The sequence below is a fragment of the Takifugu flavidus genome, chromosome 2 (assembly GCF_003711565.1).
Source record: "Takifugu flavidus isolate HTHZ2018 chromosome 2, ASM371156v2, whole genome shotgun sequence".
Lineage (NCBI taxonomy): Eukaryota > Metazoa > Chordata > Actinopteri > Tetraodontiformes > Tetraodontidae > Takifugu > Takifugu flavidus.
In genome coordinates, this window is record NC_079521.1 from 3,814,414 (window position 1) to 3,840,219 (window position 25,806).

Sequence of the window (25,806 nt, forward strand, 5' to 3'; positions counted from 1 at the left end):
CACTCTCCTGTCCTGTCTCAGCCTGTGAAGTTCTAGTCCGCTCAGCCTTTTTGTCTGTTCAGTGATGTTTCAGTCCCTCGCCTCCAACAGTAATTAGATTAGACCAGCCTGTCAAGTAAACCAGTTAAGAGCAGGGGGTGACAGAGAGGAAAGACATAAAGTGTTTTATTTATAACACATTAGAGATAATTACATTTAAAGTCACTGCTGTAAAAGATGATGATCCAGGGAAATAAAATAAATAGACTCGGTTTTAGTTTTAGTCTGAATGAGAGGGACGAAGGTAAAGTGCAGTCTAGAATATCAGGCCAGCCAGCACATGCATTTTTAACTTACAGAAGTCTTCTCTGGGTGGAGGCCTGGATGTGATGATGGGGCTGAGGTGACTGATCATAAGGAGTGGTCTCAAAACCAGTAGTATCCATTACAACAAAAAAAACAACATGGTGTTAACATTCCTCAGCGACCAAGGACCCAGTTCATGATCCAACATGCCTGTCCATGGTTAAGACCATCCAGCTTCTAATTACTGTGCTTCTTCTGAACCAGGTAGACGAGCACAGTGAACTAATGACAAGCAACCTCGGAATGAACTGTGTAAACACATGACTTATATCTGTAGCACATTACCATGGCCTGGGATTTTGAACTTCATCAAAAGAGTCTGCAATAATCAGCAAACTCACAGCACACAGGTTATTTTCACTACCGTAGTTAAGCTGTGGCTGGACAGAGGGGCTACGGGTAATGGAGTGGGTTCTAGTGATCATTACAATCAGCTTAGAACATTTGAAGCTTATTGAGGTTTTTGAGCAGGACAAGTATGGTATTGTATGATATGGTATGGTATAGGCAGAGGCAGAGGGAGTTACTGTTTTGTAGTGCTCACCGAGTCACCAAGCCTCCCAAAAACACAGACACGGTGAATCCATCCCATTGGATAGCCCTGGTCACACAGCAGGACTAACTGCAAGGGATTTTAGGCAGGAACGTTGGAATTTGTTGGTATGTTTTAACATTAGATTGCGGTTGCTGGGTCAGGATAATTTTGCGTCGTCATCTCAGATCTGCATCCCTTTATGTTGGCTGAAGGTAGAGAAGGCTGTCTGCGCAGTGACTGGCTGGTGTGGATCTGTGGCTCATCGCTGCTAATTTCAGTTCAGAAATGTTCCAGATGTATGTATGTGTAATGCTAATGTTACAAACAGCTCTGAATTGAAATGTTAAGCAGAGGCTGACATTGAGTGGAGGGTGGTGTTCTGTCATGTTTTATATTGGCTTCTGTCAGAACGCTTTAATGCTTTCATCCTTATTTGTTGTGTCCCTCACAAAGTCCCACATGTGTGTTTGCTCTGGGTTGCCATGTGATTTTAGTGTGTTGGCCCACGCTGGCCCAAAGAATTTTACACAAGATAGGAGAATGTACTTGATTGTGTGCAAAGATCAATCATTTAATGTGGCTCTGTTAACCCTAATGTAGAAAGGAAAGTGGGGAAGATCAGCTGCTTTAGTTTTAGATAAAATAAGCTATGAGAAGTTGATTTTTTTGGATAGTCGTCCAAACTAATAATTATGTTCTTTACTTTTAATGTTATCAAACCGACATAGAGTAGATATAAATGTCTGGCTGTTGTATAAGAATAACCAGCACATGTTAAAACTCTCTCTAAGGCAAGAATGGCCTGTGTGAAGATGGCTACACAGTAAAGTATCTTCAGTGATAATCATTTGTAATGGTTAAAGGTTAACATTGATGGTCAGGATATGTACAAAGTACAAATGTAATAAAGTCCAGAGTATATTTCCCATCCCACCATGATGTTGGCCTAATTTCTGTCATAATATACTGAAGGTAATGTAAATTGATTTAAAAAAATACATTAGTAATAAGGAATGAACTACAGATTTTTTTTATTACAACTTAAGCTGTTTGTGGAGAAGGTCTATGTAGTAAAATACCCTTGATGAAATGAAATATCCATTATTATAGATATTGATCAGCCATATAATCTTTGTATTGACCAATTTTAAAAATGAAATGCAGAATTTCCTCACTGCTGTTTTCAGGACATGTACATACCTGCACATGACATAGCTGGTAAAAAAAGTCACTACTACTCTGTCAGTAGGACATTTTAAGCAGCTTATTGTGCAATTAACACCAAAACTGGTTACTTAAGACCTTAACCAGCAGACATATCAACATCAGTGTTGAGATCATATCTACACTGTGGTGTCCCAGAGGAACGGATTATTTTTAAATGAGTCTGGCTTTATCCTAGAAAGGTTTTCCATCCTCAATCCCGTTGCAGTGTGTCACTGTTGTCTTTGGGCATGTCATTTTTATTTCGGCTGCTGAAATCGCAGTATGTCAGAGAGGTTTTACCCCCTTCAGATGGTTTTGACATATTTGAACAAAAAACCTTTGTGCAGGTTTTCAGGATGCTGGCTGATGAGTATGTGATTTGGGAGCATGAATGTTGACAATCGTTGCACATTCAGAGTTAGAAGGTGAAAATTACTTGCTCTCAGGGGCCTTGACAACCTTTGCCCTGCCAGCTCTCCTTTCAGCCCTTGTAATTGCCACTGACCAATAGGCTCCTGTTTGAAACTAGAGCCTGAGCTGCAGCTATTAACGTCTCCCTTCCAAACAGATCTTGTTTTGATTCCTGATGCTTTTATAGGTTTTGTCTTTAGGAGACATTCCTCGTTGGCACATACCGTGCACCCCTTTCTGCCCGTATTTTCCTTCCTTCCCGTCTTGTGGGGCCATTGCCCCCCTTCCAGCGCTCACAAACACACACCACACACATGATTAGCTTTTGTGTGTGTGTGTGTAAAGGCAACTGACCAATCCAACCCTCTTTGGCCCCCCCAACCATCAGCTACACTCCATGAACTTGGCCACCCTTCACAGCTGCGTTAAGATTGAAGGATGGGGGGCCCTCGTATCCAGCTGGGTCGGAAGACATGGTGGGGGCAGGCCAGTCCCTGATGCAGATGGTTTAGGTCAAATGGAGATGTTTAAAGATGTGGGGGGAGGGGGACACAGGAGCTGGGAGGCACAATAACTCCAGAGGTTACAACTGCAGCCTCTGGAAAAATACATACTTGGAGTTTGAGTACATATTAGTTTTCGGTTTGTGACTACTATTACTTACTTATTACACTTTTCTCACCAAAATGAAGTCTTGGTTTGCCATGACTGAATGGATGTATGTATCTTGATTATTTTAGTATTTGTGCAATTATTTCCTAGTGCGAGGCTAATTGGTTTCTAATATTAAAAAAAAAAGTCAGTCAAAATGAGCCTCTAATAGTATTATAGTAATTTTCTCAGTTTTAGATCAAGACACTGTCTTACAAGAGATTAAAATGTTTCTTTAATACTTAATAGTAACAGTAATTGTAGTACCTCTTTATGTGTCATGGCAAAGCTCCGCGCTCATTTACTTGGTGTCTAACGGCGTGTGGTGCTGCAGCACACATGCTGACACTTCATCAGAGACAGCAGGAGGTTTCTGACATACACACGGTGACCTATGCTAGTTCCCGCATCTGCAGATTTTAGTTCTGTTTTTATTATTATGTACTGCACTGCAAGTAAAACTAAAACTGTTTGTGTCAGACTGTTTTTGCATCACAAGCATCTGAAAGTGAGGAGCAGTTACAGTCCTGTTACAGCATTTTTCCATGCAGTTGAAGGTAGCTAAAAGACTGAGGGTCTGGCCTCTGCAGATGTCACCCAGATTCCCAGAAGTACATGGAAAGTAATCAGAAACTTTTTCTGACTGGACTAAAAAAATCCACCAAAAGACAGCATTTAGTACTCTAGTTCACATGGTGAAAAGAACAATATACATGTTACCTTATGGTGAATGCAATGGTGAAGAAACAGTTTCTTTATTCACCTAATGTGTGTTTTGTTTATTGTTTATCATAGAATGGAAGTGCAGGATGGACAGATGAGGCTGACAGTAACAGAGGAAGAGGAGAAGCCTCCAGAGACTTTGCTAAGGTGAGCATTTGGATACTTACACCATGCGACAGAATGATTTCTTTTATACGCACACTGGCTCTGATGAGCTTCACTTTCTTTTTTTCCCATTTCAGCTTTATGAACTGGACAATGACCCCAAAAGGAAAGACTTTTTGGATGACCTTTTTACCTTCATGCAGAAAAGAGGTAAGACTTTTCCACCAGGTTTCATGCTCTAGCAGTTAACATTTGAAGCTATATCCTAAAAATGGCCCTGTTTTTTGCCTTAAATATTGAAGATTAGATTCAGGTCAGGATTAATTGAATGTGTTGAATAGAATAGAATAAAAGATGTCTACTTTTGAGCCATGCGTATTGCTTTAGATCCATTATAACTTCCTTTGCATCACAAGGTGTTCAGTGGCTAAGACATACCACAAGATTTAAGATTTATAGATATTAATTTCCATTTTCTGTGTGATGAATGATTACTTTGTTGTTGCTTTTAAATATTTAGGCAATTTCTAAAGCTCACACAGCCTAACCAAGTTTAGAATTTTAAATAAAATAAGTCTTTGCAAGTGTGTTATGACACTAATCAACTTAAAAAAAATAGTGTTACTCTCATCGGCTAAGAAATCCTTTACTAATTGTTCTTAATGGAGTAAAGGCCTTAAAGGGTCAACAGGTGAGGTCTCTCTCTCTGTTGATCCGGTGGCTCTACAGTGTTGGAGCCAGATGAATCTGGCGGTGGCCTCCATTCGGCTAACGGCCAGGCAGTTATGTTGCATTGACACTGCAAGTAAGACCTTTCTGACCAGAGTAGCTAATGCACTTAGGTCTGATCCGACATCTGTTGCCAAGCAAGTTCTCTGACTTGAGTTGCACCACCCAAGGTGAATCACAATGTTATTACAGCGGTGCATACTTGTCATTGTTTTGGCAGACTTCAGTGAGTGATGGTTGTCTCTGAGTGTATGCGTAGATCACACCATTTTTGTTACAGTGTATGATGTGTGTATGACATCTGCAGTGTGCATGTATATGATGAATGGTTTATTTTGTTCGACTGTGATGGATGATGTATAGATTTGTATCTAGTATTCCAGTGACGTGCATGTGGGTGCAGTTGAGTGACTATGTTTGCAAAGCTTCATTCAACAGAACAGCAGCAGGAGTATCTGGTTTGGTCTGTGCATCCGGAGGTCTTTCATTTGAAGGAAGATAAATTCAACTGAGTCAGAGAGAGGGAGGGACAGAATCTGTCAAGGGCCTGTTAGCGTCTCTGTCCTGTGTCAGGCGATGGGAGTGGTTGTCTGACCCTTTACTCACGCTGGTCAGGCAAAGAAATCTATCAAACTGACTCCAACACCACCTGATGGAGCATAACTGGCTAATTACTAAGTGCTCTATTACATTCTCCCTCAATTTGAATCTATACAGCAAAGGGGGGGAGTGGTCTTTGAAGTAAAAAGAGAATATATTTGTACCCAAATCTAAAGGTGTGTCACCTTAAAATAAAACAACACTTTCACGTGACATGTACCTTTTTAAGTTGTATGCAGGATTTAAAAAGCACCACAGGCTTCAAAACATGAGATTGTAATTGTAATGACTGGAAAGTTAGAAAACAAAAAACAACTGTGAGAAGATGTGGCTTCAAATATGGACCCAGACATGGATGCTGCTCATGATACCGAGGATGAAGAATTTAGGGGTTCTTCACCCCAGCCTTAATCCAGGAGACACTGGACTGACCTCTGCCGCCTCCCAGACTACAATCTGGATCAGAGGGACAAATTGCTCTTTTGCTGGTGATGCCAAGAGGACTATACGAGATAAGAGCACTTATGCTATTAGTGATGCACCCTCTTATTACTGTGCATTTAGTCACACCACCATTTTTCTTCATACTCCAAATCATTGCAATCTTTTCAATGAATGGGGAACTAAAGTATATTTAATTTACTGTCACATAGGAGAAAATTGAGGGAGAGTAGCTGGTTATAATGGTAAATGTCATCGTTTATTAGACTGACAGAATCCTTAGTCTAATCCACTGTCTAACTTTCTTGACCTGTTAAATAGGCAAAGTCAAATTCAAGGTTTTTTCCAGGCCTATCTAAGGAAAAAGCAGGTGATTGCCTTGGTGATCTGGCCTCCGCCTGGGTTGGAGAAGGGCAGAAAACAATGGTTTACAACAATCTTGACACAATAGAAATATGAGCATTATGGTGCCTCTACAGCATGAATGGGGAACCACGCAATCCCCACGTGCATCATACATCACAGCTCACAAGTGCGTGCATGCTGCATACGTGCATGCCTTTCCCATAAGTTAAACTCGAACACAGCAAACACATCGTTACTAAATCCAACCCCCAACACACTTTTTTTCAAGATAATGGTAATAGCTTTTGCTTACCTCAGAACAGACAAAGCTCTGCTCACCCCTGCAGTCTGGTCCCCATTGCATTTTAAAGGCTATATGACAAAATATAAAAGTTATTCATAATTTTCATAGATGAAGACCCCCCCCGTAGAACTGAGTCAGGGGGGTCAACCTTGATGTGTGCTGCAGGGTTGCAGTGGAGGGGTTAGGCGCTTTTACAAAGTCAAAATTGTATGTCAAGAAAGGGCAAACATTGTACAACTACAATATTTTACCAGGTTAATTTCCCGGTTCCAAAATATATATTTTTTTTTTAGATTTTTGTTCCAAGTTGGTATAAAATTTTAAATATTTTCCAATCATGATTTTTCACTTCATTAACAACACTATAAAGTTGGGCTCACTCATTTGTCACCCAGGTTCGCCAGACTTTTGCCACCTTGGTCTAAAAAAATCCAAGAGAAAGCCCTGAATTCAGTGAACCTTCTGAAAGGGGAGACAAATGGAGAATTGCTTTCCCACCTCAGCATGGGGGCCTCAAGGCCTTGAGAGGAAAGCAGCAGCGGAAGGAAAACTTACGAGGGATTCCCATTTCCTGCCTCTGTGCTTAAAAACAGGCATGCGTGTGTGTGTTAATGGTTGTGGAATTTCAGCAGCTGTCCTAAATCCTGTCTGTGCTTAAAGGGGCCCATTGATAGGCTCTGCATCTTAGAAAATGGCAAATCACACACACACACACACACACACACACACACACATACCATTATATCTTCAGTCATATGTCATGCTTTCTATTTTATGACCTGTCTTTCCTTCACTTGCCAGGCTGGTTATCAAATGTTGATGGTCTGTTTTATTTTGTTTAAAGCATTAGTTAGTGTCCTCATATGTAAATCTAATGTAAATACAGTAGCAAAGCTGCTTCTGCCAGGATGGAGGTGAGGTCTGTAAACCCCCACCCCCGCCAAGGTTCTAGTGGCTTTGTGCAGAAGCTGTGGCAGTGAAGGTAATTGAGGCTGCGGGAAATACGGTTGAGATTTTTCTTTTCTTTTTGGGGAGGGGGTAAAAGAGTGATGCAGCCAACTGCTTGTCAGCGCTGACCACTTGAGATGATTAATGTACCAGGCTATGATGGACAGAGCCAGAGAGGCTTCTGTTCAGTCAACTCACCAGTCAAGGAAAGGTGGGGGTGGGCATATGGGAGGAAGAATAGCACCCCAGCAAGAAAACCCCACACGTTGTTCTTAGGGAAACGTAGATCTATCACAGTGTGACGTCCTAATGGTGAGTGTAGATTCAGATTAAGAAGGACCACATGGTGCGCTTTAGGATTTATCCAGGGGAAATCCTGACCCTTTAGGGTTGGGTCTGTAATATCACTGAATCAGAGAGCCACAGTTGTTCAGTAGGTATTGGACTTAAACAGGGGTGATATTAGGATCAGAGCTTTAGGGGTACTGACCACCAGCAGGATAAATGTACAGATAAATGGAATCTACTTTGTATGTACTTTTAAGAAGCGCTTAAGCACCCCTGAAATAGGGCTAGCCACACCCCTGGAGGTAGCACAAGATGTATAGAATTGGAGGAAGAACATTTAAATGAAATTAATATATTTCATATGGGATTGAAAGGAAGATATCCTCAACAAATCCCATGAAAATGTAAAAAGCTATTCAATGAGTCTAAAATGGGTAGAGAGAAAATAAAATCTGAGAGATCAGAGAGAAAAAAAACATTTTGGTAGATGTTGTGTTCCACCAAGTGTTTGTGTGGCCTCTCAGCAGAACATTAGATGATGTTCTCTAACTGTAATCCTGAAACCAAGAGCTCTGTCCACACCAATTACACCATGAATGGGCTCTGGGGGATCCGTGCGTGCATTATATTACTCCCATGGCCAGCCTCATACCAGGCGGCTCCTCTGGACAATAGGAACATTCTCTGGCACATTGATATGGCCTCTTTTTCCTTTGGTTCACACCCCACAACTTCTGGAAAGTGGCAGCACCTGGCTGCTGTAACAACACAGACTATTGTGAGCGTGTATGTTCACCGTAGATACTGCTGAAGACTGACAGGATGGTCGTTTCAGATGGACCTTCTGAACTTTCCCGGACAACTATTAAACAATTAATGTAATCGTTTTCATATGTAGCTCTGCCAACGGCCTGCTTCAACCAACTCCCAGAATTGAAACCACAACAGACAAAACCTCTAATACATGGTGCTTTATGCTTAATATAGAAAGCAGCAATAAAAAGTATTTAGGAAATGACATGTTGTCCTTTGTTTGTGTCTCCACCCCCAAACACATGCACACCCTTCTCCTTCCCCCCTGTTTATTGTGCTACAGTTACAAGTGCTGAAACTTGATAAGGCTGTGGGGGATAAAAGCAGAGGGCAGTGCTGTGGCCTGCATGGGGAGGAGGAGGTGGATTAAGGGGCCTCCTGTTCTACACTGCGATGATTAATGATCTCCAAATAAAGGAGACCAACCTATTTGATCGGACAGCGCTGATAGACGTTGGACAAGGGAGTGACTGCCGCATGTCTGTACGTGTGAAAAGAGAGGATGAAGGATGTATGGGGCAGACATGGACGCTGCAGTAGGAGACGGGGTGGCAGGGTGACAGAGGGCAGGTTAAGGGAGGCATCGGTCAGAAACAAGGTCGTGCTCTTTCATGTCCCTTTGAAAACACTTTGTCAGTGGGATGAAGCCAAATGGCTCACCAGTCAGAGGGAAAGAAACAGGAAGAAATGGCTTCCTACTCTGCATTTGTAATCGCAGGGTTTGTGGTGACATATTTGAGAGTTGAGATTATCATCATTGATGGTTGACTCCACCCTGGCTACCAAATTATAGCGTGGCCTTTGAGAACAGCGGTACTCTTCTTTTTTGTCAAAACAGAAGGAAATAGTAGTTTTCCTGGTGTTTTATGTGTGTGGGTGTGTTGGAACCACAAGATTAAAATCTTTAAGCTTTGTTATTTTTTGTTTGTTTCTTAACCACCAAGGCTGCCCTTTGTGTCTCTTCCTCTCTTTCTCCCTCAATTCCCAACCCCCAGTCAGCACTGCCTCCTTGTCATTTCCTCACTCATTCAGCGAGACTTGTCTGCATCCCTGGGTCCACAGTTCTGTCCATTTTTAATTACAACCATACTGTGCAGGGATTTCAGGCACTAAGCTGAAGAGCTGGTACCATCTTAATCACCAAGCTCATAAGCAAAGCAGCTGAGAAGATGCCGGCTCAGGCAGATATATGCTTTGCCACAAGGTCATGAGTCAGGGTAAAAATAAAACAGGCTGCTATGTTCAGCCATACCTCTTTTGTTTTCAGTAAAATACACTTACAAAGTCAAACGCAGTTTCCATTTGGGGGCGGTGAGTATTGACGGTGGCTCTAAAGGTAAAACACAGGTTGGAGCAAGACTATTAAGCAAGGATTGTTGTGTTGGACCTCAAAGACGTTTGAGGCTCATTTAAACAACCGGCCAATAAAACAAAGACAAAAGAAAAGAAAACATCTTTCCTGCTCACTTTTATTGGAGAATGGTATGTTACTGTTCAGTGCAGGTTAGGAATTGCTGGTGGCATGGGGGATACTTCCTCCATTAAGCAGTCCTGAATTAAGCTGTCTTGTGATCAGCAAATTAGCCCAACTTCAGTTATCTCTGGCTATCTCTGTCTCGCTTCTCCATCTGTGTCCTGTGTGTGCTCTTAAAGGGATGTTTCCTGGACCCGCACCCTTCTGACGGATGGTATGAAATACATTACAGCCCCCAGAGGAGTCCTACGCCAGTACAATAGCCCTGAGCTCACTTCCATAAACCACACGGTAGCAGAACACCAGTGGGATTAAGAGAAAACAAGACCCTCCCTCTGAGGGAAGAAATACTCACACACACACATAGTGTAATATAGCTGCATCATTGTCAGCGTTGAAGTTGTTTTCAATTATTATCTGTGTAATTATGTTCAGTCATACACATGCAGGGGTTTTAATCACAGACCCTGAATTAAGTGTTTCACATAATGTTATTGGCTGTCGAAGGGATTTCTTTAGTACCTGAACTCATTTAAAGTCACTCAGCCAGAAGAGCTTCCACACCATCCCTCAAAGCAGGACCTATGACCCGCTGTCATGTATTCCAAAAGTAATTAGCATCGATGTAAGTGAAACTGTCCAAGATGCATGCCTCCCCCCACTCCCTGTTTCCACATATCCACCTTTCTCCTTGGCGTATTGCAGTTGTCTCCCGTATTGATCAGTGGTGCTGGGCCCCAAATGGGACTGGTCAGTTGATGACTTTATCTGTCAATCCCAGCGTGCATTGACTGAAACTGTTAGGCGTGTTATAAAGCTGGCTAGAAGCGAATTGGAAAATCTCCAGTATTGCACCAGGCAGTGAAGTTGCCTGGTGCAATACCTGTTCTCACCGGTGTGAGAACAGCTAATTATCTCTGAAGAAATGAGATGTGCACAACGCCATTCATGTGTGTCATCCATAGCATGTTGCTCATTGCTTCACTCACACACCCAAAGCTTTGGATAATCCTACACTTAATGTACAGTTGTAAAATATAATTATATGTTTCTCTGTTTAAGCCAACCTCCAAGCTGCCCGAGGAGCATCCTAGTCTATAGCTTTATCACAGGAATTTAGATTTGTCACCCAAGCCCCTCCTACCGGTATTTGCAAAACATTCCCGTCTTGTTGCTTTGACATACATTCTTGATATTACTGCAAAGATCAAAAGTGCTTGTTTTCTCACTCAGTCTCTTGCCATGTGAATAAAGAGCAGAGGTTACGTAAAACATTTTTTACAAGCCGTAAGGCAAAATATAAACAGATATTTATGTTATTTATGCTTTACTATTAAATGACTACAGCAGTAGTGTGATAATATATTTGATACATTTGTCTTGATGGTAATTCCTAGTGTTAATAGTCTACTTTTAGCTATTGTGCTCCTTTAACTTAAATCCTTGAATGTGTGGGTTACAACCTGTACTGACCTTTTTGTGACCTGTTTGTAACCCACAATATGGGCCAGTATGATGAGTGTCAACCACTGCGGATGTCAACAAAGATTAAACATTTGTATTCAAACAGCCATACACTGAGCTGCAGTAGCTGTCACCTTCTATTCTTGCAGGGTCAGGGTTACAAATCTTTTTATTTTTTTTTAACCTTCCATATATTAACGCAGTCCAATGTAGCTGGCAAGGAGCAGCAGAGAGGTACGGTCAGGAAGGATTCGCTTACACCCACACTGCAGTGTGGGTGTAAGCGAATCCTAAGGCCTAAGACCTTAGGCCTGATAACACATGCACAGGTTAGGCTGGTTCAGCAAGCACATTTAAGAGATTTTTAGATAAACCTGTGTTAATTCAGTAAACTAAAGCACTCACGCTGTTTAAAGAAATCAGGCCTAACAACAATTGTGCAAAATGGGAGTGCAAGTGTTGTTTCATGAGCCACACAACAGGTTTAAGTTGTTATGGTAGTTTTAGGTTTGAAATAACCCTATAAATCATGGCAGGTTTGGATGATCTGAAAAGCTTAAATACAGCTACCAAAAAAAGCCCAATTTTAAGTTTAAACGAGGTGGTAAAAATGTGCCACTGCTAACATTACACACTATAGAAATATTTACACTCACAACTGCTACTCCTTCGACTAATAATAACAATATCAATACTCATCTGCTTGTTTTTTCCTTAAGTTGTGTATTGTTGCATTGATTTTACTCATCCATAACAGATGTTTAAATCAAATGTAATGTGATAATAACAATAATAAAAAGAACTCAGGTGTTTGTTGAAGTAATTATAAGCTGATATAGTTATGGGTTTAATGTGTGTGCTGAAAGTCGGTGTTAACCTCCAGACAGTCACTGTCCTCCAGTTGCTCGTCTGCACTATCAACAGCTACCTGCTCATTTTGATGAGCAGAAATATCTGAAACAAATACACAGATTTTCTTTGAGGCAGAGACAGGATGATGCAGTTGTCACCTTTTTCCATTCCCCTTTTCAAAGTCTGTTAATGTCATTTATCAACCCACCCGTGTATCTGGTCCATATCAGGTGGTGTTGATTGGGGTCCAGTCAGTTGATCTGCCTGGGTCTTTGGGGCTGGAGCAGACTTGGGTTACAGTCAGAGAAGCCATCTCACTTTTCGCTCCATCCAACCTTTTCAATCCCCCTCCCCCTGTATTTCACCAGGTGACCCATCTTCATGACTCATGGAGGAGGAGTCATGTTTCGGTCCTTCGTTCTTGTTCTTCTCACTATTTCAGTTCAAAGATGCATTACTGACATACCTGTCAAAAGATTGAAGCTGGATAAAATGTTCTTTGCTGCTCAAAATACCATGTAACACAACAGCAGCCTTGTGAACTGCACCCCACAAACCTCAGATCTTGTAATTTAGGTGTCAAGAAGTGCATTTACATGCACACTCAAATCAGACTACACTTCTCGCTCGATTGTAATGAATAATTTATGCAACTGGACTTTCTGTCCACAAAGCAGTAGTGGTCATCGGATTATGGGCGGAGTCACACCCCCCCCCGCCCCTCTTCCCCCACTAGGTGGCAATTTGCACTTTGTTTTACTTTGTTGCTCTTGGGCCATACAAGTTGACCTTCTAAATCACACCACAAGAATCCATGAAGAAGTTAACCAGTGATGTAGCAGCCGTGGCAGTGATGACGCCTTCACCAAAGCATAAATTCATCCGTGAAGCAGCGTCGTGATGGTCTCCACACCGTTTATGTTTTGATATACTTTGCCATTGTTTGCCTGGGTCCTACCAGTTGCAACCACTCCCAACACATTATTTGAAAACAACTCGGAGGGACGCTTCTTCTTTCAAATCGGTGAGATATAAGCAAAATATAGTGCGTGTGCAGAACACATAGGTGAGTTGCTGTCTACATGCTCTCATAAATCAAATTTAGTGTGCTTCCATGCATGTAAATGCAGTTATTTATGTTTTTGACAACTTTTGGTGATAGTAGTGAGAATTACAGCCTCTGACTGTTGGAAACAGGCGCGGCTTAAATGAGTAATGCTCAGAATTTGACATTGGCGTCTCGACGGAATCCGTTCTTTGTCCCAGTGTACAAGCAACAGAGAAAGTTGGATATCTGACGGGAAAATGACCTTCTCATCAATGCTAGGTGGACATGTAAGTAGATGCGTCTTTTCGGCGAGTTAATATGACCCCTTTTTCAGTTGATCTATTACGTCATGATAAAGAACTGGAGTCAAACGATAGCAAGATGAATGATCGCTTTGTTCTTCTCATATGTTAGGTGCGCTTCACCTATTGTGCAGATGCACACTCTCCCTCGTGGTCACGTTGAGTTCGAAAGGCAGATGAGACCGCCATATGCTTTCTTGATTGTGTTTGTTCCAGGGTCATACATCAGAGCGAAAGTTGTGGATCCTGCACACATGCAATGTCTAGATTAACTCTGATTAAGGTGTATACACGCTAGAGCCAATCAATGTCCAGTGGTATTAGCTGCATGGGTTATTCAGATATGGAGAGCACTGTTATCAGTCGGAATAATACGTTTACGTGTTTTTCATTTGTCCAGTTATTGTTTCAGTTGGATTGAGGCAATGAGTCTTTTGTCATGTAAACATAGTGACAGTCGGGCAGTTACACACCAGTATTTGATGCACAGCACGATTGCACCGAACAGGACCTTGCACAAGTCATTGTTACCAATGACAAAGCAACTATTCTTGCTGCCTGATTTAATGAAGCTTATTGGTTGATTATGTTTGGTGGGAGGTTCAGCCCTGGGTTTAACCCTAGGGTTATCCCTAACACTAACTCTACTGTTTATACCAGCTGGACTCTGCAGTTGCTTTTTCACACAATTGCATACATTAAAATTCCCGTTTCATACATTAAGATTTATGCCTATACCTTTGAGCAAATGACCCCAAACAGTGAATCCGTTGTGGGTTTTTTTTTCTGTAGATCACCAGTTTTCTTGCATCTCTTTTTCTCCCCCTCTCTCACTCCTCTGCGTTCCTCCCTCAGTAGCTTCACATTAATTGCTCTTTATTGATGTAACAGGAATCAAACCTATGCAAGCAACACTGTTTGGATATTGATCCACATTCTGTATTATAGGCTTTATTAGACCACTCTCCTCAATCTATCTCTCTGTGTCTTCCTAGCTATGGCATTAGCTTCATGCTTAGAATAGCTGTGTATCTGCAGGCTAACATTACATTTAACTTCCCGTATGTGGAGGGTACATATCTTAACACTTGATATGAATTGGTCTGTCATGCAAGTGCCTGTACTAAAGATAGCAAATTCCATACACTGGAGGTTTTTTTACCTTGTATGTCCCTGGCCATGCATTATAAATAAAACAAACATGCCCCCACGAGCGGAAGGGTCCTAACAATATGCTGCCCGTCATACGCACATATAAACCAAAGAGTTGGGGCTGGTCGACATAAAGTAAACTCCTAGAGTGTTTAGTCCAGACACTTGCGCACCGAGTTAATGCCTGCCATATCATACTGGGGAAACGGACTTTTTTTGTTTTGAGTACCACCTTAGACAACGTTATTTTCATATTGGTTTGATTGTTTTTTTTCCACATAATTGATAAAATTAGGCTTTTGGAAATATACATAGATGTGAAAAAGCACATTTTACCCTTTCTGCTAATGATTTGTGCTAAGAGGGGCTGCACTAAAACAGTACCATACATAGTATTATGTATGGTACTGGGACCATTTATTATGTAAATGGTCCCATGGTTGGCAGTGTGGCTAAAGGCGGGAAGCTTTTATTTCACATTATTTTCACATTTTATGAAGAAATGGTTGTTTATTTTAGAGCCATCACTCAGGTCTCCGGCTCAGATGTAGCCAGGCTTGGGGAGATTACTGGTGTGTGCAGACATGGTGGCTGCTCAGAAGGTGTGGGTGAGCTGCTGGGCTCTGAATGCTTTGAAAGGATTCAGACTCTGACGTGAGGCCGGGGGCTGTTTGTCTTGGCTGACACCTTCCTTACAGCAGTAATCCTGTCTTTCTCCAGCTGGCTAGCTCCTACTCCTCCCCTTTTTTCTTTCTTTACTTCCATCCTTCATTCCCTTATTCCTTCCCTCTTGAAGGTAGCACAAACAACTTGTTTCCTGCTTTATATTTCACAGTCTTTCCTTTGCAGACTGTGTTTCTTTTCGGATCCACCATGATTTTTTTCCAGCAAGAGACTTTTGCCCAAACAATCACAGAATAATCTTTATATTGATTGCAATAATTAAAGCAACAAAGGCCCAGTGGTGTTTTCATTTCGGCCGCTTTTCCTTCATGCTGAACTGAAACCTTACACTCTTCATTAAAGAATTAATTTCCTCTGAAAAGCTGTAGTCCTCTCACTTCATTATTTAAAAAATCCCTACCTTGTGAAGTCAGAGATGTGTAATTTACCAGTGCTGGCATGAAGGCCAGTTCCACTGATTTATTATAGTGGCTCTTTAATGTGAACAGCTGTCTCCTACTAAAAACAGGTCAGGGGTCGGATAAAATGACCTTGTTTCTTTTTTGTGCTTACATTAGAAAGCTACATGAACAGGGAAATGCTAATGTCTATTTCAGATGGACTTACCCTCTGTTACTTGTCTTTTTCAATGTAATTGTCCCCTATGGGTAGTTATGTTCTGATAAACATGAACTGAAAGGGTTTTACACTGCGTTCACATTACCATCATCTTAGTCTGAAAATGCTGCATATTAATGATAGCACAAGCGTTAAACTCGCATATTAATGACAACAAATACAAATACAAGATGTAGATTATCACCCCCTACCTGTCCAACTGGTTTTTCATGTGAAGTATGAAGACCTAGTGGATCTTCACTGTGGAAGTTAGAGGAAGGATTCGGGGAGTGGTTCAGAGGCCCACAGTCGCAGCACTTCCCACCAGAGAGACCTATGACCCCTGGCGCCATTAATCACTAGGCTCCTGATGGCCCTGTCCCGGGGGGGAAATCAGTCCAGGGCAAAGGATGATGGGAGGTGAAGCCTGCAGCCAATTACACGCTAGGATCATCAGAGGGGACAAATCATAGATTTACACCAGGAAAAAAATAGCCAATAGTCACCAAGACGGGCACGCAAGGCCTTTGACCAGTGTGCCTGTGGTGTCTGATGACCAGTGTGTGAGTGCACATTAAAGCAGCTGTGATCAAAAGAAACCCTTTGGCCGGTCTAATTAAGCCTTTAAGTCCTAAATGTCTCCGGGGTAGGAAAAGGAGCAGATGTTGGACACCAAAAAAAGCAGAGAAAATAAAAAGGCCCATGCGAGTACCTTTTAAATCCAGGTCTTTATCATAGATGCTTCCATATGATGGACAAGCATTCAGAGTTTGATGATGACATGTGAAACCTGCCTGAGGCCAGTGTTGACTAATTCATGCTGCTTTAGGTTTCAGAATTACCTTTAGTTTCCCTAAGGTGTGTTAGGTTTACCCTCCAAACTCTGTTGTGCTTCTGTGTACATCTTTAGAATAAATGAATAGAAGCAGACCTGACAGTGGAGAAATGGTGTGAATAAAAGCACAGAGGTGAATTAAGCCTGACTAACTGCTGGCCTGTCACTGTGGGGCCTTCGCTGTTGTGTCTCATTTGTTGTGCTCTCATTGTTCATGTCCGGCCATTATGAAAACATGGCTTACTGCTGACATGCATTTTAATTCACACATCGATAACCCCTGGCCGACCTCTGACCCCTCTCGTTGTGCTAATTGTTTGATGCTGGATTGATGTCTTGCACTGAATTAAATGACTGGTCCCGGCAGCACTGCATTCCCTGTGTATGGATCTGCCGTGTGTTCTGGAAGTGCTGCCACTGTTCTGGGATGTTGTGGAAGTTCAAACTGACATCCCCGTTATCTGCTGTTGAAATTCGAGAGTATTCACTGGCACCGCCATGGTCAATGCACAAAAGTGTGATATATCACCTGTGCAGTCATGAATGCTAAATAATATTCGTGTAGAGCCCAACAGCTATGTTAAATGACCATGAATAAACTCTTCTTTGGCAAAGGTCTCCAGTTTTGCTGTCATTGGCTGTTGAGATAAGAAAACATTTTTAGCTTTAAAATGCTAAACGATTTTGTTGGTTTATGACATTGTTTTTAATTTAAATGTGACATTTAATCCTTACTTGATCCAAATATGATGAAATAATCTTTTGTTTTTAGATTTTAGATGAGATTATGAATGAGAAAAGCATAATTTCCTTATCTAATTTTGGATTCTCCATTTTGGATTCTCCATTCTCTCATTTTTTTAAGCCTTTACTCACTCACGCTGTGGTTAAAACCACTTTACAGATAAGTACGAAGAACAGTTTTAATAGTTCTAGAGCTTCATCCATGGCCTCAACACATTTTTATAGTGCCGTCAGCATTCATCTTATCAATAAAACAGTGAGCGTGCTCCACTTCTGAAGCATAGATTTTTAGAAGGCCTCTCCACATTAACTGCTCCAGGCCACTCCTGGTCGGTCAACACTTCCACACCTTCCTGATCCCTGGACTTATGTCAGTTCCTCTGATCAACTAGGCCCCTTGGACACGGCTGCAAGACATGTTGCTAACTTAAGAAATTAATCGGGGCTAATCCTTATGGCCTGATCGCACTGCTATTGTACAGAGTCATTAATGAGTCTGACTCCGGGTTAAGAGCAGCCTGTGCAAGGGCTGAAGGATTGCCTGGCATTAGGTGCGAGGGCAAATCTGTATGAGTCCCCTGCAGTACATCTGACTGCGCTAACAGCAGAGGGGTGTGGATTTACTTAGTCCAATCCTCTAAATAAGCTTCATTATATTGCCTATCCAGGAGCCCACCCCCGCCCACCGCTGCCCGTGGATTAACAAGTCGTCACAATCCCCTTCCCCTCCTCCTGCTCATGTTCTACTGTTGCACTTTTTGATTCTGCTGCTCCACCACCTCCCCCCGCTTCCACCCCACACGCTTCTTGCAAGCTTCACCGCAGCTAAGCTGTTGACAAGATTAATGCATCTGTATCAAAAGTCTAGAGCCGCTTTATGTTGTTTGTGAATCCCCCTTTCCAGGTCAAGCCAGATTTCCTTAACTGGGCTAATATGTTTTCAAGACAAATTAACGGTGCTTTTGCCACTAATCAATGTGAATGTTTTAGGCGGAGAGACAAATAATAGCAAAATAAACAGATGCATCATTTAATGCATTACTGTAAAGACAGATTGATTTATTTGCTTTGCATTTCTATGTTCTCTCTAGGTACCCCGGTCAACCGTATCCCCATCATGGCCAAACAGGTTCTGGATCTGTACATGCTTTACAAGCTGGTGACAGAGAAGGGGGGCCTAGTGGAGGTCATCAACAAGAAAATCTGGAGAGAAATCACAAAAGGACTGAACCTGCCTACCTCCATCACCAGTGCAGCGTTCACCCTGCGCACACAGTAAGGATGCACAGTTCATTTCTTTGGCTTTAATATACCCGTTTACCTCTTAAGGTATCCTGCTGAACATCCATCTTAGCTTTCATTTGTTTTTTTGTCACTAAATGAAATATCTGAAGTGGAAACAAGCATTTCTTTATGCTGTAATGTGTGTGTTTGTGCTGGTGTGTGTGTGTGTGTGTGGGGGGGGGGTAGTTAAAATTAGAGGGGAGAGATAGAGGGAGTACAGACTAAACTAAACCTCAGCTGCATGTTTATAGAGTTTGTCTGCCCACCTTCCTCACAGTTCCCCTTTTCCTTCCCATCACACAAATAGTTCATTGATTGCCATAGATTTATTGGCATTATTTGGGTCAGAGGTCACAGTGAGTTGGACCGCTTCAGACGGACAGCTTCTACACAGAAATTTGATGGAAAACCTCTGGTAGATGTGACACCTCTCCATCCTATCCATAATCAGGTTGTCCTCGTGAAGCTTTATGCATTTTTAATGTTGTGCAGGACTCACTCTCTCTAATGGATACTCCTCTCGGCATCGTATTGATCCCTGGTGCTTCTATCCCACCATCATGCAACATGCACAACACTTGGATGTGAAAATACCAGAGCTGTGACAGTGCATGCTTGTAGAGATTTACTGATGTCATCCAAGTGTTCTGAGTGTTTTAGCCAAACGCAAGCAGGATTTTTTTTCCGTGTGTGAATCTGTGTGAAGGACTTTATTTAAGATCTCATCACAGCCACACAGAGTAGCACTGGGAAAAAACATTGAAAAAGATCATTATTCAAGGTGACCTTTGCTTTTATCCAATATTTTTTCTATCTAGCCAGTGACATTATAATTTGAATGCTTAAGCGCACAATCAAGGAACTGCTTTTTATTTTTTAAAGCCTTCAGTAGTTATCTCTAAACATTACACCTCATCAATCTAATGTTTTTTCTTGATACATCCAAACCTGTGAAGGGTCCTGCTGGGTTACGTAGATTCTGGTTGCGGTGATTGAATGGTTTCGGTGGAGATCTGATGCATTTTTTATGTGATTTTTGTTTAAGGTACATGAAATATCTGTACCCTTACGAGTGTGAGAGAAAAGGCTTCAGCTCTCCAGGTGAACTTCAGGCTGCCATCGACAGTAACCGCCGTGAGGGTCGTCGTCCAAGTTACAGCAGCAGCCTCTTCCGCTTCTCTCCTTCTCCCAGCACAGCCCCTCACATCCTCTCGCCTCCCAAGATGCACCTCTCAGCTCTGGCTGCAGGGACTTCTGGGGCTCTGAATGGCCTGCAGGCCTCACCAGGAGCCCCTCTGAAGAAAGGTAGGAACCTTGCAAAAACTCTGACAGATGCCAGAAGAGCATCAAACTTTCATCATACACTTAAAATAATCACAATGTCTTAAAATGATTATTTTAAGAAGCAGCTGAAACACACACATTTTTTTCTTGTGGTTTCTTATGATTTAGGGCAACGTGTAATTCACAGCTAGTGATTTATAGAGAAACCACGCCCTCTGCTGCATTTTAGGAACATTACATTCCTAAATATTAACGCAAACATTAAAATGTCCCAGGAATTTAACTTCTATTTGGTGTGTAAATACTACTACCATTACTTTATCGTACTACTCACATGTCTCTCCTCTTCATATCTGACCAGTGGTGTGTGTGCACGTTATCTATTTTTTAGAACTGTGTGTGCACAGACCGTCCAGATGTTTAAGAGTCAGGTGTGGAGCACTTGTGCCTCGGGCGGCTGAACACCCCCTCAGCTTTACTGCTGATTAATGACACGGTTCCCGCTCTTGGCCACTATATTAACTCTGAAGTCTTCATTCCACTCCAGCAGGATCCGTCATTACTGATGTCGGCGGCCTAAACCTGATACAGTTTAGGGCCCAACAGCATTTTGTGTAACGCACTGTATTTTTCCGGAGATTCTGCTTTGATCGTGGTTGTTCGGTGTCGGTCTGAAATGATCACATGTCCACTTGTCTTTGTTTCAGAGGATCTGACGTCCTCCATTATGGCAGTAAGACCCTCCATGGCGCTGGCTCTTGGTCAGCAGCAGGTTGCAGGTTTGGCCAGAGCTGCTACCCTGGAGCAATTGAGAGAAAAGCTGGAGACAGGTGGAGGCGAAGGGCCAGAACGGAAAATGGCCCGTTTGGCTGAAGAGCAGCAGCGTCTGATGCAACAGGCTTTTCAGCACAACCTGCTGGCCATGGCTTCTCAGATGCCCATGAACCTGCGCCTGGGAGCGCCAACCATGTCCACCAGAGGTCAGTGCTGCCAGAAAGCTTCTATTCCACAACTGCTCTCAGTATGAGCTGTGTCCACCAGGCAGGTTCCTTTGTTCCACTGTCTCTGAAGACAAAACCAGACTTCCTGCATATTTTCTGAACAGCACTGAGCACATTCATGAATGCTGCATCACGTGCGGTCACACAGTCTTAAGGAATACACTAAATTAGTTTGGGCCTTCAACACTATTGGGACTTATGGGTTAAAGGTTCTTGAGTAGTACACATTTTAGTTCGGTGATTGTGTGTATTTATGTGTTGCAAATATGTGAGCAAACATCTTTGTTCCTTCAGATGAAAAGCAGCAGGACATGTCTCTCAGCATCTCAACCAATGGAAATGCCAGCATCACGGTCTCGGTGGAGGTCAATGGCACAATTTACTCAGGTTTGTATGTGCGTTTGTGTGTTGAGGTTCTGGGTTTAAAGGCATTGATGAATATTCTGATGTCTTTAAAGGCATTGATGAATATTCTGATGTCTTCTCTCAGAGCAGGATTGTAAGCGTCACACCCTACCTGCAAATATAACTTCTCCAAATGTTCTGTCAGGAACCCTTTTTGCTCAGAAGTCTGGAGGGGCTCCGGGATCTGCTGTGTCTGCTGCCGCCGCAGCTGCCGCTGCCGCCGCCGCCGCCGCTGCCACTGCAGCAGCTTCGGCCTCCCCTGCTGGAACCAGCACAAGCTTTGGCTTCCCTGCACCCGCGGCTCAGACCCTCAGCCCTGCATCCTCCTCCTCCTCCTCCTCTAAGGGTCCTGCCTCGGCCGAGCCGACCCCCAGCGGGTCACCGTAAACCTGATGTCTCTGCGCTGGCAGAACACACAGTAAAAACCCCAAATAACAAAACTGTTGCACAACAAATACCTCATCAATCCTGTCACCTCTTGGCTGTCAAATCATAAACTCGGAGCCCAAGAATTTTATACAACAGCATGTGTCCAAATGCACAGCTATGCATTTACCTGAACATCACACTACAATCATGCAGACACACACTTCAATCATAATCGACACGCTAAACACAATCAGCTCAGCCAAACCCACTGACAGGTGTAGTCATAACTGAACTTGAAAAGTTTTTATTTAGGACATTTTCTTTGTTGCCATTTTGTTGTCTTTTTGATTTTGTGTTTAAAAATCATTTTATTTTTAGTTTTTCTCTTTTTACATACCTCAAATCAAGTAACCTGCAGTGGTGTCTTTACCTCAGGAGCTGTAGAATATTTAACCTGAATCAACTTTATTTTTGTATTCTTTTTTTTGACCTTGTTGCAATGGGGGGGTGGGGGGGTGGGTTGTCAGGGAAGTCTGTAGAGCGGAACCTTGTATACATAGCACACACATCATAGACTGGCCTCCTACTGGAGCCGCTCAGGATTCCCTAAAAGCTGTAGACACTTCTGGACCTCAGACAGATGCTGTAGATCAGCACAGTGTCAGGACACATCGGGTTCATGTGAAAGGTGAGAAGTTCGTCACTGACCTTTCAATGACAGACCTGATTTGACTAAATATAAACCAGTAGCTATGTAAAGGATCTCCATGTAAACATACTGTAAATCACTGCAGGTCAGCACAAGCTGTAAAGATATATTGCAAACATGTGGAGAAATTGCAACCTGCAGCAGTTTCATCAGTCATTGTCCCACTTTCACAGCCGCTCCTCACGTGTGTATTTGGGTGTAGCTGCGGGCTTCTCGTGCATCTTTGCTCCCACTAGAGCCGCAGAGCTGAAGGTCGCTGTGACTGCTGTCGTTCTTCGCTCTAACTGGCCTCTCTGCTCTGAAGGGTGTCTCTCTCTCAGGAACCAGCTGCACGGACTCACTGTTAACTTAAAGAAGAAAAAGGACTTGGAGCGTTAGAATGCACAACTGATCAAGAATACCTCATGAGGCTCTCAGAAGGAGAGCGACTCTACGTACCTCATAGAGCTGAGAAGCCATCCAGACTTGACGCCCTGACCTGGGATCTGAAACTGACGTGACTGACACTGCTTTTTTAGACAAAAGGAACTGAGATTGCTCTGCTGTCTCTCTTCTCCTGTATTTAGTTGTAGAAGTTCTTTTACGCTTGCATCCTTTCTTCCTTTTGTTTTAAAGGCTTCTTCAAGTTGTTGTCGAATAAGATTGATATATCCGCATTTTGTTTGTCATTTTTTCAGGGAAGAGACGTGCTCCTCGCTGACTTATAGATGTGTTGGATTGTCTACAGGTTTCACGGTCGCTGGAGTGTGACCAGGTTAACCTTAAATCCTGAGTTGCAGTTAGAATGTCTTCATTTATAATGGCAGCAAAACAATATGCATGTGTACAATCATGTGACCAGTGTTTTTAACACCCTGATTGCGTTAGCCTTTGGTTATTGCACAGCTAGGTACCAAAGATTAGCCAGGTCGCTACTCTTGACTGATCCCTTGTACAATCCTGTCTGTGCCAGCTTTAGCGCACTGCTGGACAGCTGAGTGTCTCATGTAGGATAATCTTACTACATCTGATGTTGTTTGAAAAGAATTTTAGCTGAGGTGTATTGCCCAGATTCATGTTTGACAGCATGATGTAAATCAGGGGGTCACAGTGTAAAATAATTTAAAATTCAATTATAATCTAATTATCTGATTTGTACAGGTGGATTTTTTTGTTAGCAGATAATTAAATATGGTTGTCCAGGTGTAATGTGACCTCCAGTGAGGGCCTGATCTCTTGTATTGTGGCCCTTATTAAAGCAGCCTCTTCCTAAAAATCCACAAACAGGTGGATGATCCTCTGATCATCAGGTATGTGTCTCCCTTTAACAAGTGTAGCCTTCAAAAATGGTGCGAAGGACAACTACCATTTTACTTTAGCTTTTTCTGTGTTGAATGTGAGACATTTGAAGTGTTTGGAAAGGTCTTAAAGCCCCGGAAGGGGGGGGGCCCAGCCGAGGTGGGCGGCCTTGAGGCTTTCTGTGTCAGGATTTGCAGACATTTTGTAGTGCAAAACACAGATGAGGCTTACGGGAGCCACAGATGGAAGAATTCTGTGCTACACATAACGCTGTTTTCCAAAGGTGAGAACTGTAGATGCTGCCTTAATTTAGTGGCTGGCCAGATTCAGCCGGAGCAGTTTTCACTCCTCGGCTGGCCACGAATGTCTTTCTCTTCAAGCTTAATCATTTGGAGAGCAATCACTTTTAATGATTGAAGAAGGAATTTGGTCCGTTTTAAGACACCAGTTGTCATTCGTGCAGTTGTGTTAACTTTATTTCTGAGTTGTTTAATGGATGCTGCTCAGCTCAATCATTTTGCTCTGTTACTAAAATAGTTTCTAAAATTTCCTCTGCTTGGTCTAAGCAATGATTGTTGTAGTGTAGCTTGACTGCCTTGTGTGTGTATGGGTGTGTGTGCGTGCATGTGTCCACAGAAGCAGGTTCAGTCTAGCTAGGATGGGTTTTTGGGCTGCCATTGATGATTATCATGTTTCATTATTATTTATAACTCGGGTTAATACATTTCCTGATGGGTTGTCCCCCCACCCCCCAGAGACCATCAGACCATATTTACCATGACAAAAATAAATTAGTATTTATTAGAGAAGTTTGAAAAGCAGGAACCAGCACAGTTTTTACTGATTCTTTTAAATAAACAAATTGCTATTTGCCAATTCCAAACACTTGCAATAACACGAATGGCCCATAGATGGCAGTGAAAAGCGGAATACTGCATGAGTTTGTGTTAATGACGTCAACTGTCCTTCAAATGTGCTCCTAACTTCGCTGTGATCGCACGATTTCCATCATAACCCCCCTGCAGATCTACATGATCCATTAACACTACAGAACAGTGAAGTTCTCTCACATCAGCCTCTTGTACTTTCTGTGCACGACCTTTCACGTGCATACACCTGCCGTGTTGAGTGTATATGTTGTGTCGTTCCTGCCTGTGTGTATGTGGATGTATCTCTGTTAGACACCACCCCTACCTCGTCATACCACAATACCTCAAGGCAGTGGGCTGCAGCCACTGCTGGGATCAATGTTGGAGCTGAGGACCGAGAACTGAGCGCCGCTGCCGCCGCCATGTCACTGAAAAATCCTCTGGTTCTTTTGGTTTTGTCTTCAGTAACTGCAGGCAAAGTCTCGTCGCTCAGGAAGCTGTGAAGTTGGAAGTCTGCAGAACCTTTTGTCTCTTGGATACTTTTGGGGAAAAAAATCAGTTTGAAATAGTTTGAAAAATTAACTAGATCTGTGTAAAAACAGGTGCATATGCAAGTGGTTATGGAATACCTCATTTATTCATTTATGTTGTTTTTTTTTTGCTTGTACAATGCTCCGTATATTAATTCAACTGTGGGGTTTGTGCATATTTTTGTACTGTTATTATTATGGACATGATAATAATATTACTGATATGATAGTTTTCTCTTTGATTAATGCAAGCAAAAAAGGACAAAACACACGAATGCTTGTAAAAACTGGTTTGTGCTGATTGTATTTAAGCGGAGCACTTTTCCAAAGTGGTTTTCACACATTCAGTTTTGTTCTTCTTAGTAATATAAAGAGATGGTTCTCAGGGCTTTAAACTTGTATGTCATGATAAAGTTTTACTTTATATCTTATGTGCGTCTGTGCTCTTTTATTTCATTTTGCAGTGTTTATTTGCTTTTCA

The 25,806-nt window shown here is 42.3% G+C and overlaps 1 protein-coding gene across 1 annotated transcript in view; it reads left to right on the forward strand.

Annotated features, from left to right (window-relative positions):
* Positions 1-25,756, forward strand: part of si:dkey-205h23.1 (AT-rich interactive domain-containing protein 3B) — a 42,701-nt gene extending 16,945 nt beyond the window's left edge. Inside the window, exons 3-9 of the mRNA XM_057025129.1 lie at positions 3,944-4,018; positions 4,114-4,186; positions 18,688-18,871; positions 19,926-20,185; positions 20,872-21,144; positions 21,460-21,552; positions 21,716-25,756. Coding sequence (XP_056881109.1) covers positions 3,944-4,018; positions 4,114-4,186; positions 18,688-18,871; positions 19,926-20,185; positions 20,872-21,144; positions 21,460-21,552; positions 21,716-21,957 — 1,200 coding nt within the window. The 3' untranslated portion in view covers positions 21,958-25,756. The remainder of the gene's footprint in view (positions 1-3,943; positions 4,019-4,113; positions 4,187-18,687; positions 18,872-19,925; positions 20,186-20,871; positions 21,145-21,459; positions 21,553-21,715) is intronic.
* The last annotated feature ends 50 nt before the right edge of the window (positions 25,757-25,806 follow it).